We start from the raw sequence: 15614 nt of genomic DNA, 5'->3' as shown, positions 1-15614 counted from the left end.
TAGACAGAAGCAGTACTAGAAGGGTTCAAATTTTATAAGGAGGGCTTTAGTAAACACTCGTAAGTCATTTAATTTTATAGAGGGACTGTACCATAGAGCTTATCAACCAATCAGGATCAGCCAAGGATAAAGTAATTATCAAAATAAATTATTTGCTATTAAATTTTATGAAGCAAAAAGGTCACATATGTTCACATTAAGGTCATATACACAACTCTCGTTTAGGGTCTGTTTGATAGAGATGGTAGAGAGGAGAGAATTACGATGAATAGAAATTAAAAAAAAAAGTAAAAATAGGTGAGAAAAAAGTGAAAATTAAATGTATTTAGTTGAAAAGAAAAAAAAAATAAGTGAGGAGAAAGATAGAAAAATGAACAAAAATATGTGACAATAGTATAGTAGGTCTCATCATTTTTAAAATTATTTTCACCTTTTCATCCACTTTTTTCCCCTAATTTTTCAGTGCCTCACGTACCAAACACAAGTTAAAGTAAAGTCCCTCAAAATTTTCTTTAGGCCATCCCTGCAACCAAATAGACCACTACGTACTATCATCTTTGCAAAAAAAAAAATGTAACCTTCACTTGCTAAAAAAATATTCTTAATTTACATGCCAACAGAATATATACAAAGGAGGGAGATCAGTTAGATTACTCAAAGATATTCAATGAACGACAATCACTTATAATCTCAATAAAATTTGTGTTTATCATGCAAGCTATAGAAGTGCATTGTTATGTGATTCCGAGTCTTTTATTCGGATTAGTTCCACTGTGGATTCTAAGGTGCTGCAGCTTCTGTTGTTTCGGTGGAAAAATCAAAGAGCTATGCTGACTTCTCTTGAATGAAGTCAAGGCAGTTAGTGCCATGACACAACAAAACACAAGACAGTGTGAGAGAATCAAAGTGGCAGTTGCTGGTTGTTACCTACGGTTTGTTTAAACATCTAAGCTTCAAACTAATGATAGCCATACAAAAACAGTTTTTTTTTTCTTTTTTCTGGTCGCGGGAATCACCAACCAAGCATAGTTGGAAGTTAAATTTCAACTATTTTAATCAACTCTATTTTAGCATGTAAAATATAATATACAAGATAAAGATATTTTTTTTTAAGATTAGCAGAAGTAGATTGAGTCTCCAGCCCTCAACATGCATGTTGGTGCGCGTAGGCGAAATGATGACAAATAGGAGTAAATTTTATATTAACACCAAAAAATGAGTAAATCCTAAGATATTTCACGAAATACAAAATGGTAAACTAATTTAAGCCTTTTGATTTTTTTTCTATTAAAATCATAAAACAATTTATGACTTCTAATTTTTTTAATTACGAGTTTGAAGTTATAAATATTTTATTTTTTTAAAAAAAATTATTAGAAGTTATAAATTATTTATAACTTTAAAATTATAAGTTTTTTTTATAAAAAATTTAAATTAGTTTTCATTTTCAATTTTTAATAAATGTTTTTAATATTTTTCTACTAATATTAGCAGATAATATTAACTTAAAATTTATTAAATAATATTAAATTCTTTTTAGAAAAATAATTAATTTTTACGGTTATGATTAAGTAAATTAATAATTTCTTACATTATTATTAGTTAATTCTATTTGATATATTATTTTAATATTAACAATAGAAAATAATTTAATAATAAAAATAATTATTAACATAAAAATAACATAATATATTAATATAAAATGAATAATACAAACCAAAATTAAAAAGTCAAGTCCTCAGGTAAACTAGTTAGAATTATTTTCTGTATGTTACTCTCATTGGAGTATTAGACACTTCACCTAACTTCTATTACAAATGGGACGGCCCCAAAAACCTGCATCACAAAGCACGATATTTTTTTCTTAATAATTTTTATACTTTGGTATGGCTTGTTAACAGTAGTATTCGAAGTTACTGTAGTGCTCTAAATATATAAAATTCAGAAATATTTGTGCAACTTTGATATTTTAATCTCTTTATTCTTTCCCTCTTTCCCTCTATAGAGTATATACGCACTTAATAAGTATCAAAATATGTTTGCTCAAAGACAAGATGCATATAAACCCCAAGTTCCTAATATATGTTTTTGTTAATACTAACACGGTGACACCTATTTCATTTTTTTTATTATGTTCAACCAAATATTAATTATACAAACTATTTTTAAAAAATAATAGCAAATAAACTTAATTAACATCTTAATTAATATAAAATTAACTACTAATTACATAAGTCAGTTAGCATGAAGTTGTTTCAACTTAATTTGTGATCTAGATAAAAAAAAAGAGCTTAAAATTAAAAATAAAAAAATCTTATAGTATTTGAGTATGAAAGGAGTCCTCGTGAAGCATAGAAAATTGAAGAGGCAGGGGAAGGTTAGTCAAAACATTGGAATTTCCACACTTGAACATTGAGGATGACACAACTCAACACCCACAAAGACAAGGTCACAAAAAACTCATGAAACGATGTGCTTGCCCACTAGCCTCTTTACTTCTCCTAGCAATAGTAATCATAGTTTTAATCTTCACAATATTTCGTGTCAAGGGCCCCATGATCACAATGAACACCATCAATATCACAAAGCTCCAACTGGTCAACACCACCATGGTGTCTTGGTGAGGGAGGCTAGAGGACCACCTGGGAGGGCCAAGGCCAGAAGAACATTGAGGATGAATGTCACAATTGATGTCATCACGGATCGCGTCGTTTCTAGCCCGGATTTTGCAACGCGATTTAGGTTCGGGGCTGTTGACTATGAGCAGCTTCTCTAGAGTTCCTGGGCAGGTGAAGATCTTGAACTTGATATTTCCACACAGGCTATTAAGGAGCAGAGTTGTAAGCGGAAGGTTAAACTTTAGTGATCATGTGTAATGTGTTAGTTTATTTTCTTTCCTCCACTTTGTATCATCCATCCAAATTACTATATTAGTTTAGTTTATCTTAGTTTCCTTGAATATACTTGCAAAATTACTGTACCGAAAATAATGAGTGTTTACTTTCTTCTAGACAAAAGTTAAATTGATAAAAATCCCTCTGTTTTGAAGAGTTGAGATTTCATATTAAAACAAATACAATTTGCCTGTAACTATTCTCGTATGTTTTTTATTTTATTTTGGGTAAGTCTTGCGTTCCATCATCTTTAGCTAAGGGGATGAAATAGAATGAGAGAATTTATGAATAGGTTGTGGTGTGTTATCCGAAGAATAATGCTACGAATTTTCATAAAAGTGGAGTGTTGCCTAATTTGGAACCATGCAGAGTGCCTTTCTCCAATTTGACATTTTTGGAAGTAAAAAATTGCAACACTGCTATATTTGTTCACATCCTCAACACCCAAAATTTTGAGTCAACTCAAAAAAAAGGAAATAAGTTGGTGTCATTCAATTGAAGAGATATTCTCTGAGGAAGGGTTGAATCACATGAGAATGAGATAATATTTCGGCATCTCAATTGTTTGAAACTTAAAGAATTACCAAAGCTCATAAGGGTATTATGTCACTAATGGATTGCGATTGGATGGAAACTTTCTGGCAAGAGTATGTCTTTTTATTCAACATTATTATAATTGTTGTTATAATACACCGTGTCAGAAATTTAGTTTTATGAGTATGTTATATGATAAGATTAATTTAAATTTTGAAAAGAGTTTAATTACCATATTTATAATTAAATTCAAAAAATTTCTATCTTTCGTTGTCTTTGTCATAGTCGTCATTTTATTATTATTAACTAACGTAACTTTTATAAATTGTTTAGGCAATGACTCCAATATTGCAGTTAGAGGAGATTGATTCACAACAAAAAAAATGGTTAGAGGAGAATGATGACAAAGAGAGTTGACGGAAATGAACAAATCAAGTGGCCCAGTGCCTAGAGGAAAAAAAATTACCAACTTAGCTTTGACCAATTTGCACGCTCATTTGACTCTTACGAATTTTCATTTTAAAAACTTGATGTTGTGACTACTTTGTAATGTCATTCATATTAGGAAAATCATCCTCTTGCATACAAATTTTCTCTCCGTTTCTACAACTATTAGTAGTATACTATTGCACTCTCAATAAACTTGAGAAAATAAATTTTAAACATATATATTCAACGTATTGAGCAAAAGATAGATTTTTTTTAAAAAAAATTATAATAGATGTGGTAAGAAAAACAAAAAAAAAATTATAGATATAAAAATGATATAAGAAGATGAAAGTTGAAATTATTAAAGAAAAAAATTGATGATGCGATACCAAATTAAAAAAAAAAACCCTTTCTCCAACTAGAATTTAGCTCTTCTAGATAAAAAATAAATTTCAATTATAGATGAAAAAATTAATAGTTGATATTCTAACACATTACCATATGACCAGAAATTACTTATTATATTCTCTTATTTACCTAACAAATCTCTACACATATTAACAAAGAATAATTCGCTGATAAATGTGTCTCTAAAAGATAAAAATACAAAACTTAATTTCTGAAAGTGTAAAAAGTACAACACATATGTCTTGTCATTAACTTTTGTCCGTTAATAAAATAACTTACGTGACACAAAAGGACAAATTTGTCATTGAAATGATTATCAACATAGATTGTCAGCATATAGACATATTTGTCATAATATTTTTTTGGTTTTTTGTCTTCCAATTCTGTTGACAAATACATCCTTAAATATAAAAATGTAAAATTTAGTTTCGGAAAGTATAAGAAGTCCGACAAGGAACATTAATAATGAATTGTATATGAGAGAAGCTATGAAAAAAGAGATTAAAAACAGTAAAATACAACATAAAATTTAAATTTTTATACTTTGATTATTTATCTATTTATCCATCTATCAAATAGTTAATTAATTTTTTTAATTAATCAATATAAATACTTATTTTCCAAAATAAAAAAAAAATCTTTAGTTTTATGATATAAAAAAATCGAGTTACCATTTGAAAAAATAAAAGTCTTTTATTTTTTTAAATTTTTTGTTTCTTCAATTAATTATTAATCTTTATTATGCAATATGCATAGTATGTCAAATGGAATGTAAGGTCGTTGCAGTCCCTAAATCAGCGAGAGATACAACTCTACGTCCCAAAGGCAAAAAATTAAACTTTGAATTAACTTTTTTTTTTGTTTTAAAGTTGACATTTGTATTAATTTGAGCATTATTGTATTTTTTATTTAGATTTATTTGATTTCTTTATCTGTTAGTAACTATTTTCATTTCATATTATGTATAATAAGTGTTGTATCGAATGGAAGCACATAAGGTTTATTCAAGAGATTTTTTCATATTTGAGATGTATATATATATTATCGATTAAGGAAAATGACTTATAATTTCACTTTAGCTTTATCTAGTTTAAATTTTGTGATATTTTTTTTAAAAAAAATTAGTTGATTAAATTCTTTTTTAAAATAAATAAATTTAATCTCGTGGTCGATTGTATTTTTTATACTCAAAATTCTCGACATATTATTTTCAATCTAGATAGGAGGACAGTTAAATTGAAATTGTAATATAGAATAATTTTAAAGATTAAAAGTAAAAAATTTGATAAAATTATAAGATATAAGATAAAAAAATTTTAACAACAAAGATATAATTAAAGTTTGAGAAGGAAATAAGCTAATAGAAATATATATATATATTGCATAAATAGTTAACAAATAAGAGTAGTAAATTATAAACTAATAATAATAATAATATGGATTATTAATTTTAACGTATGTCGTCCCCTAATCCCTCTTTTATTTAGAATTTAGAATTCAGGGAATGTTTGATTAATTATTATAATTTAAGAAAAAAATTTAGTCTTGATGGGACCCGAGAGTAACCAATGTGCAGGCAAGGCGTAAAATAATGGAAGGGGACGCTCCATCAGGGATAATATATATAAAGTAGCTTCCTTCTTCATAGTTTACTATTTACTTTTCTTTTATTTTTCTGTAGATATTCCCCAACTTGGAGTGTTTGGTTATTGACTTTGACGAAGCACAGAAGTGGTTATTGAGCAACACTGTGAAGCATCCAATGCACCGTTTAAAAGAGCTTCACTTGCGCGAAGTTAATGATGGTGAACGTCTCTGTCAAATTCTGTACAGAATGCCAAATCTAGAAAAGTTATTCTTGTGGGAAGCTAAACATTTGCTTAAAGAGTCGTCGGAGTCACGTTTGGGAACCGTATTACAGCTGAAGGAATTGGTTTTGTCGTTGTCAGGAATAAAGGATATAGGATTTGAACGAGAACCAGTTCTACGGAGACTAGAGCTTCTGAGCTTATTTGCGTGCAAGAAATTGAGGAATTTGGCTCCTCCCTCGGTATCAGTGGCTTACTTGACAAATTTGAATGTAAAGTATTGTAATGGATTAAGGAATTTAATGGCATCCTCAACGGCAAAAAGCTTGGTTCAACTTAAGTCCATGAAGATAAGCGGATGTGATGAATTAGAGGAAATAGTAAGCAATGAGGGAAATAAAGAAGAAGAGCAAATAGTGTTTGGCAAATTGATTACTATAGAACTTGAGTGGCTAGGAAAGCTGAAAAGTTTTTGCAGTTACAAGAACTGTGAATTCAAATTCCCGTCATTAGAAGTATTGATTGTGAGAGGATGCCGAATAATGCAAAGATTCACGGAGGGTGGCGCAAGAGCACCAAAGTTACAAAACATAGTTACTGCTAATGAAGAAGGAAAAGAGGAAGCCAAATGGCAAGTAATCAGTTGTTTGAGTTCAATAAATCTGGTACCATGCACAGTGTCTTTCTCCAATCTGACATATTTGCTAGTACAAAATTGCAAGAGTCTGTTATATTTGTTCACATCCTCAACAGCAAGAAGTTTGGGTCAACTCAAAACAATGGAGATAAGTGGGTGTGATTCAATGGAAGAGATAGTCTCTGAGGAAGGGGATGAATCAGATGAGGATGAGATAATATTTCAGCAGCTCAATTGTTTGGAACTTGAAGGATTACGAAAGCTGAGAAGGTTCTACAAAGGGAGTTTAAGTTTCCCGTCCTTAAGAGAAGAGATTGAGAGAATATATAAAAATTGAGCTGCTGAAATATTGTTCACCATTCATATAGGAAAAGAGATTGAGAGAATATATAAAAAAACAAAAAAAAAATTCTCATGATTCATCTCACCTTAAGATTATTGAGATTATGTTCAATTTTTGACACACCATTAAGTTTCACCATAACTTATGAAGTTATATGAAGGAAAGTGATGTAAATATGTTCTTTTGTGTTATTTTACTCTTGTCCATTACTTCAAAAATTAATTATATCAAATACTTTTAATTTAATTAATTTGTAAGTGTAAGCTTTCAGTTGAAAGCGTGGAAAGCATATTTGGTAATACTTTTTTAACTACATGAAAAATTATTTTACTAGCTAAAAAATTTGTATAAACAATCTCTAAGTAGTGTTCCATCTTCTTATCTCTTAGTTGAAAATGTTTTCTTCTCATTTTTATTTCTAATGTGTTATTTTTTTTTTTCACAATCTCTAGTTTACCCGTTTATATATTTTCAGAAATGTAATAGCCTCTCACATTCGATACTTCAAGTGCTTCCTTCAACATCGTTGATGAGAATGAATCTTTGAAGACCAGAAGAAGATTATTGCCAGCAAACCTCAGCAATTTTATAAAAGAAATAGCAATTGAAAAATGAAAAGCATTGCTTCCTTGGGCAAAGTTTTTACAGTAACTGCCAGATTGGGGGACCATTATGTCAAGTAATAAGGATTACTTGCATGGTACTCACTGACTCCCGATCTTTAATTGGTGAGGAAAGTCGCGTTTCTTTCGCTATATATAATTATTTTACGTGTGTGGAAAAAGGGTATAAAAGCAATGAAATGTTTTTAATACATTATGGTATGTTTAATATATTTGAAAGATAGAAAATTAATGGAGCATTCTCCTGTTAGAGACTAACAGGATAAATATATGAGATAAGTGCCAAAGCTAGAACACACGGATATCTAAGACTCGAGAATATAATACTATTTTTTATTAATTAAGATCATGAATTCATGGTCCTTAACGTGAATGATTTCTCTTAATTTTTTTAAAAATAAAAGTATGAAGACACTATCAAATTAAATTAAGGATGATAATTGTTAAAGGAGTAGGTATCACACAAATACCAATATATATTTACTCCAGGGGAGATGATATGGCCGCATATTTGGTGGAGGATCGCAGATGACAGTGATAGTCACAATATACAGTAGTCGTATAGCAAACAAGCACACGATACTATGATGCGGATTGCAACATGACAGGTATAAGAGATTACACAACTATTCAAATATTCATACAATAAGTTAACTATTTTATAATACTGTTTAGAAATTGTTCACCATTCATTTTACTTATGTTTCAGCAGGAAAAGAGATTGAGAGAAACTTAAACTCCCTTTGTAGAACCTTCTCAATCTCTTGAAAAAATGAGATAATATTTCAGCAGCTCAATTGTTCACCATTCATTTTACTTATGTTTCAAAATTCAAAGTCTTCAACATAACTCTTGAAAAAATGTCTTCAACATAATAGTCGGAATTTACCACTTTGTCCATCTCCTACAATTAACATCTGATTGTTAGCTTTATTCAAAGGTCAACATCAGGATTGATTATAACTCCATTGTACTAAATTATGATAGTGAACAAAAAATTCCATAATTTATTGAAATGTCATTTTTAATTATTATTTTCATGCGGTGTTAGTATAGTATGTCAAGAAATTGTACCACTAGTAAAAAAATAATTTATAATCCACACTTAACAACAGTTTTGAAGTTATTATTATTAGGTGTTGCATAAAATATATGATGGAAAGCAGCAGCCAGACGGCGTCTAAGCAATGCTAAAAACATCTTTACTTGATGACCGCACAGTGCCACCATTAATACTTCGCATTGCTCTTAATTTCTATTAGACTTGCCATCTACTTCTATCATTCAAACACATCATAAACTTATAGTGTATGGATACTCAAAATTAAAAAGGTACTTTTTAGGGTGTTCACACTCCTTCATGCATACAGAATGTTGCTCAAAATTTTGTCATAAAACGCTAGGTATCTAAAAACTATTAAAATATATTATTTATATTTTAATATACATTTATTTATTAACATTTCACTTAAATAAAATTATATTTATACTCCATTTATTTATTAACATTTCACTTAAATAAAACTATTAAAAAAATATAACTTTTTTCTGTAAAAAAATATAGCTTTGCTTTTATTATTTTTTCAATTGAATGTGGATTGTGTTAATTGAAATGAATTTTACATAAATCGATATGATGTTTGAAGTTTCTTAACCAAAAACATTGTCGTTCTTTTTAACTGATACACCTCAAACATAGGATAAATTTCGCCTGCCATGCAACTTCCGACGGTTTTGGATATAGTTCGAAAAACTGTCAAAAATGTCTTTTGTCATGTAAGTTTTGGCAATTTCAAATTGGTACAGAAAATATTGCTAAAAAATGTCAATCAAAGCTATATTGATTGTTTATTAATTTATGCTTAAACTAGTGAGGAAATAGAATATTGGTGTGATACTCATATTCTTTTATTTCTTTCCCCCCACCATTTCCTCACCATTTATTTTTTACCAGTCATACTCGTAATTCCTCTGAAAGTGTAAGTGCTGCTTGAGTCTCTTTAAATGAATATTCTTATATTAGTATGTTAGGATTTGAAGGCTTTTCCTATCTTAAATCGAGCTATATTTCCCTAAAATCTTAATTATATATAAAAACAACAACTTTAATTTAGAGCAATTTTTGGCTTCACTTTTAACTTTTGCTCAGTACGCATCGCGAATTTGGTCCTAATTTTTGTTTTGTTGGGGACTACTTTAAAACAAAAAGAAAATTCTAGAATTTGACATTCTCTCTGACTTCAAAAAGGTGGAACATGGCAAGTATATGGATTCATCAGCACAGTCAGGTAAAGCTACACATTCAGCAACTTTGAAATTGTAAATAATAATCTGTATCCAACTGGTCTGAAAGAAACATAATTTATTTTTCTAACTAGCGCTCCTTGTGCCCTTCTTAATCTATATGTATCTATATCTTTTTAATCTGTTTTCGATCAACTTTTTCTCAATAGATTTATTAAAATACTATTGTTTTAGTATGCTAAAAAAGTTTCAAATTGTTCAAGAATCAAGAAAAAAATAATTTATAAATATTCTCTTTGTTTCAAAGGTTTATTCCTTAGCTGGGTATACTGGTATAGCCTTCATATATAGTGACGTTCCTTTTAGGATTTTTAAAAGTTCGATCCTTCTGATTTGTATCTTTTTTTAGCTCTTCTGGGAGTTTCCTCAGACTGTTTTCCCCTGTGGGGTTTGAGGTGTTTTTATCTATTTTTTGTCTTAAAAAGATAAAAAAGAAGCAAGCAAACACTATAATATAGGAGGCATTTTAAACCAAATCTAAGAACCGGTTTTTTCATGGTGAGAAGAACCAATCTTCGTATTTTCGATTATCTGAGCTAAAATATAGGAGGCATTTTAAAAGGCAATTCCTATTCCAAAAAAACCAAACAGTTACATGACAAAAAATATATGTATGACTTATTTATATATTTTGAAGTTTTGATTTATTAGTTAGCTTCTCAGTATGTCAGGTAGAACTTTTTCACTTGACTTGCATAGATGATGCTTGTATCAACCCAAAACTGAAGTATTGTTGGGGTCTAAGCTCGATCTGGTGACAAGTACATTCTTTACCCTTAGACACTATATAGTCATTCCATATGGAAACGAAAAGGATGTCCTATTGTCTTAACCGATAGATAACATTTTTGTCATTCTAGATGCAAGAGAGTCAGTGGCCAAGGAATCTTTTGAAAACTCCTTCCACTGGCTTACTACTAGTGAGTCTGATGATTTGACTGCTTCATTTATGTCCCTCAATTATCGTTTTATGACTTGTTTATGCCCAAATGAACTCGTTTCGTGAAATAATCTGGTGCTTGAAACTGCTTAAATTCAAATTCCATGCTCGTGGTGTTTAATTTGCCTAATTATTTTTCTGTTGACACATTTCACTTCTGGAGATGATCAAGTATTTCTGTTTAAACTTACAAATAATTTCCCCTGTATTTTTCTACAACAAGCTGTTTGTGTTAATTATGATGGTGAATGTTGTATACTTTGTCTTCCCAAATGCAGTACAATATAATCTTAATTGTTTACATGCATGCTGCCCCACCCCCTCTCCTTTTCCTTAATGATGGATCATCTAAAGTGTGGATGTACCGTGAGACAATGAAAATATAAATTATAATGATGAGAACATGGAAGGAACAGTGCTCAATCGAGCTAGAAGACCTCCTTGATGGTAAATCCATAATTTGTTAACAACGCTCTGTATTTGATCAGAAGTTAAATGATTTTTTTATTCCAATTCTAAGTTGTGATTTATTGATCCACTTTAGACATTCTAATCCCTAAAATGACATCATAATTCTGAAAACCTGTATCTATCTATTTTCTTGATTTTTTATTATATTTGCTTTAGTATTGACAAGATTATACAAATGTTTCTTATTTTTATATGAAATATGTATATTTTTATATTGAAGTTTTTCAAACATTAGTCTATCCTCTAGTAAATATGTACTTACACAATTTGAATGTACCGATACAACACTTCAAGTATGGGTGCCCACTGTCCACATGTAGATCCAACCCGGTAAAAATTGAAAAAAAAAAAAAAAACGAATCAAAAATTGAAATTTTAATAAATTAAAAATAAAATAAAAATCATTCTTTTTATTAAGTTGGACTGGGTTTCAGATTTGATTTTAAACATCAATCCAAAGAGAATTTATACATATACACATATATTTTTGTTTATAAATTTATGGCATTGCTCTCTCTCTCACAGGCACACAAATATATATATATATATATATATATATATATATATATATATATAATTGAAGATAATTTTTAATAACTATTTGAGTAAAATATATAAATATAAGACTTGAATATGTTTTTACTCTCGAATTTGTTATCATTTTGTTTGTCCTCTATATTTAAAATTTAATTGTTTTTTCCTATGATTTGTGTGTCTTTGTTAAATTTAATAAATATATTATAAATGTTTCAAAAATATTATATTAATAATATTATTCAAATTAATTATATTATTTTTAAAATATAATGAATATCACTATTAAATGCCTATATAATTTTTTCTTTTGGTAAAAATGTTTATACAAATATTACATTAATAAAATATTATATTTTTCTAAAAAAAATTATTATACTTGTTTAAAGTCTAATTTACTTGGGTAATTATTCTAAAAGATTAATAGATGTGCATGATTATCATAAAGAGATAAATTCTAGAGACATTTGGGAGTCAATTACTGAGGCCCTAATAATAATTTACACTTATGGACCAACAATCCAACATTCTAACGACTTTCATAGAACAAGATAATTAAATATTAGATGACCATCTAATTTACTTAAACATAAAAACATATACCCATTTCTTTCATCGCTTTTCTGTCTCAGCTGGATATTCTTTTTTTTATTCGTCATAGCACTAACTACCTCTCAATTTCTCCCTCTTGTTTTTTTCTTTTTTTCTATGTCTCATTTTCTTCCATCCCAACACACCCCAAAATGGAATCCCAAAACGGAATGCATCTTTGGCATTTCCACTTCTTCAATAGGCTCCGTGTCAAACCAACTTCTTTGGATGTCAAAGACGTCCTCAACAGGTTCAGTGCCTGAGCAAAATAGGCACAATAATGAACATCACTTCTAAATTGAAAAGGGCATATATAGAGGGTAACATGGAAGAAGTATTGACCAAATTAAGATAAATGCAGACTAAATCTATTAATATGAATCAAATATTCTTAAAACAAATATCGTGGCGGTGCCAAGAGTGGATTGCTAATATTATTACCTCATGTGACTTCCTGATTTCCACCATATGTTCCTTCAAATCATCAAACTTGACATTCCCCAGCTCTTGCATATACTGAATGCTAGAAGTAGTTGTCAATTGCCTCACTTTCAGATCATCGCTCACAACAAATAGACACGGCCTCTTCATAAATCCCACAGCAGCTTCTCTTGCTCCATCATAACATCTTGGCTCAAAAAGTTTCAGTTTTGCTGGATATTCTAACATTTCTTTTTTCTTTGAAATCATTGTACGCCCCTCATTGTTATCTTTCACTACCACAGTGCCATACCAATACGTAGGAGTGTATTCTTGTGAAGCATTTAGTGGATTGCTCCCACAACCAAATTGAGGAGCGACCCTTGGATTCAGTAAGGATTTGTTTGATGACCCTATGAACCATGATGCATTGAGCTTCTTCACACTCGCGTACAAGTTATCAATGCTTCCCAACGATGATTTGCCATTCATAAGGTTCAGAATAGATCCAAGAGGTGTTGTGAGGAAGCTGACTAGAAAATCAACGAAATCTCCATCTGCTTCAGCAAACAGAACCTTGTTCTTTGATTTGCTCACCATTAGCTTGATTTCTACAGAACCTTTCCAATGACTCGGGCCAGTATCGGGTGAGAAAGAGTACGATGGCTCAATTTTTTTTCTGTTTGGAATGAATACATCACTTAGTGGAGATTTGGAGGTTAATGCGTGCTTTAATATGCTAAATATCTGAACAAGGAAGAAAAAAAAAGTAAGAACAAAGCAAGTTTTAATTCATCAAACAACGAAATTTCATACCAGTACCAAAGTATTCTTTAAAGGAAAGGTCTTGCAAATCTACAACTTTACATACATACATACATGTCATAAGTGCAAGTCACAAAAATGTTTTGAATCCAATGTATCTGAACTTTCTGCCACAAAATAATCATTTTTATCCCTTAAATGTATCTTTTTTATTGGCATAAACTTACAACTACTATTTGTTTCCCAATACATATCCATGCTCAAGCTTTTAAGTGCGTGATTCTAACATGATAATTGAAGAAAATGTCTTCTTTGATTTAGAAATTTGGAGGATTGAAGAGAAACACAAGGCAAAATCCCAGTTCCCTAACTTTTAACCAAATGAATATAAAGCAATAATACCTCCCTCGGGCCGACATCTTGAGACATTTCTTGCATCTTGCTGAAGTCTGTGTGTCCAAATAGGAGGGGTGTTTGAAGGGAGTCACTTGGAGAGCTACGGAGCACTTTCAAATCATCAAAGATCAAGAACATGGCATCCCCTTTAACGAAAACACCGTCGACCCCAGAAGCCTCGTCCTTGGACTCTTCCAGCAGCTCCATTTTCTTTCGCATCAATTTTCTACAAGAACACCATGCCCCATCAAAACTACTCAGCAACAAATCACTTCCTTTTGAACAGCTGTGACACATGAAATACTTTGTGGGCTCTGTGCCATCCACCTTCACTTTTAGTCTCTGGTAAGAAGCTTCTAACGGGTTGCGTGGAGCAAGCAACATTTTCTGGCAGATGTTGTTCCAGAAAACATCAGGGCGCAAATTTTGCACACTCTCGTAAAGATTGTTGATGCAACCAATCTCTACCGGTTGTTGAAATTGGTTCCCTAGCCGGATGATAGTTCCCAATGGAAGGGTCAGGAAACTAAAGAGAACATCAACAAAGTCTCCACTTGCTTCTGCCATAACTACACGCTTTTGCTCATTATCCACCCAATATCTCAAAGGGATTGTTGCTTCTTGGTTGGAAGCCATAACTGAAACATACAACTAAACATTAGTATCAATGAAACGAGAAAAAAAAATGCAAATCTTATAGTGAAATTTCTGATATCTCAACTTAGTTGTTCCTGTGATATCTCAACCCGGTATCCTTTCCTTAATTCAACAAAAGAATCACAAATTCTTACGAAATTCAAAAGTTGCATTACGATTCCAAATATAAAAAAACTCTATTGAACAGTATTGTCAGAACCATACCAAATTAGTCCGTTGACTTAATCATGAAAACCAATCTTGCAAAGAGCTATTCAAAGTTCAAACCAGGCAAACTAGATAAAATTGGCTAGAACCAGCTAGTTGGAAAAGTATTTTTTTTATTAAAAAAATAATATTATAATCAATGATACAGTTCTAATTCAATATTATGTTGATTGATATTATATCAATTATATTTATTTAATTCTAACTACGGTTTTTTTGGTGTTATTTCTAAGTGTTCTTAACTGTTAAGGTGAGAGTATTTGATTTAGTTTCATATTTAATTTTAAATTATGAGTTGTGAGTTATAAAAATGATAACTGAACTTCCTTATAAAAAAAATATAATTGAACTTTAATTTTTATATGAAGTTATCAATATTATATTTCTTTATTTAGAATGCCTTAATATATTGTATTAAAATTAAAATAATATTATTTAATTATTATATATTCAATCACGTACAATTGGATTTTATATATATAATATATCCAGTTGGATTATATTAAACTTTTAAGTATTGTCGTGACTGACTAATCTAGTTTTAAAAGTTTTGATGATAAATAATGAAGGTTGAAAACATGTACACACTACATACAAGTAACACTTAAAGTTAGATACATTTAATGCTTAAATATTAAAATATGTTTTTATAT

The 15614-nt window shown here is 30.0% G+C and overlaps 2 protein-coding genes across 6 annotated transcripts in view; one reads left to right on the top strand and one right to left on the bottom strand.

Moving 5' to 3' along the window:
* The window catches only part of LOC100780862 (uncharacterized), a 96657-nt gene that overhangs the window by 27727 nt on the left and 53316 nt on the right, over positions 1-15614 (top strand). The gene's annotated exons all lie outside the window — the stretch shown is intronic.
* On the bottom strand, positions 12407-15059 carry LOC102665361 (uncharacterized). 2 transcript variants are annotated; one of them, XM_014777788.2, is made up of 4 exons: positions 14959-15059; positions 14104-14735; positions 12958-13683; positions 12407-12775 (listed from the first exon to the last, which is right to left on the bottom strand). In XM_014777788.2, exons 2-4 carry the CDS (start codon positions 14731-14733, stop codon positions 12632-12634), a joined length of 1500 nt encoding a protein of 499 aa, XP_014633274.1. In that variant the 5' UTR covers positions 14734-14735; positions 14959-15059; the 3' UTR covers positions 12407-12631. The 2 variants fall into 2 exon arrangements, with proteins under 2 accessions (XP_014633274.1, XP_014633273.1); XM_014777787.2 differs by having other exon boundaries at positions 14819-14959.

Source organism: Glycine max (genome assembly GCF_000004515.6).
Source record: "Glycine max cultivar Williams 82 chromosome 7 unlocalized genomic scaffold, Glycine_max_v4.0 Gm07_scaffold_69, whole genome shotgun sequence".
NCBI classification, from domain to species: domain Eukaryota; kingdom Viridiplantae; phylum Streptophyta; class Magnoliopsida; order Fabales; family Fabaceae; genus Glycine; species Glycine max.
The sequence above is the reverse complement of the archived record's forward strand: the minus strand, read 5'-3'. Positions and strand labels throughout refer to the sequence as shown.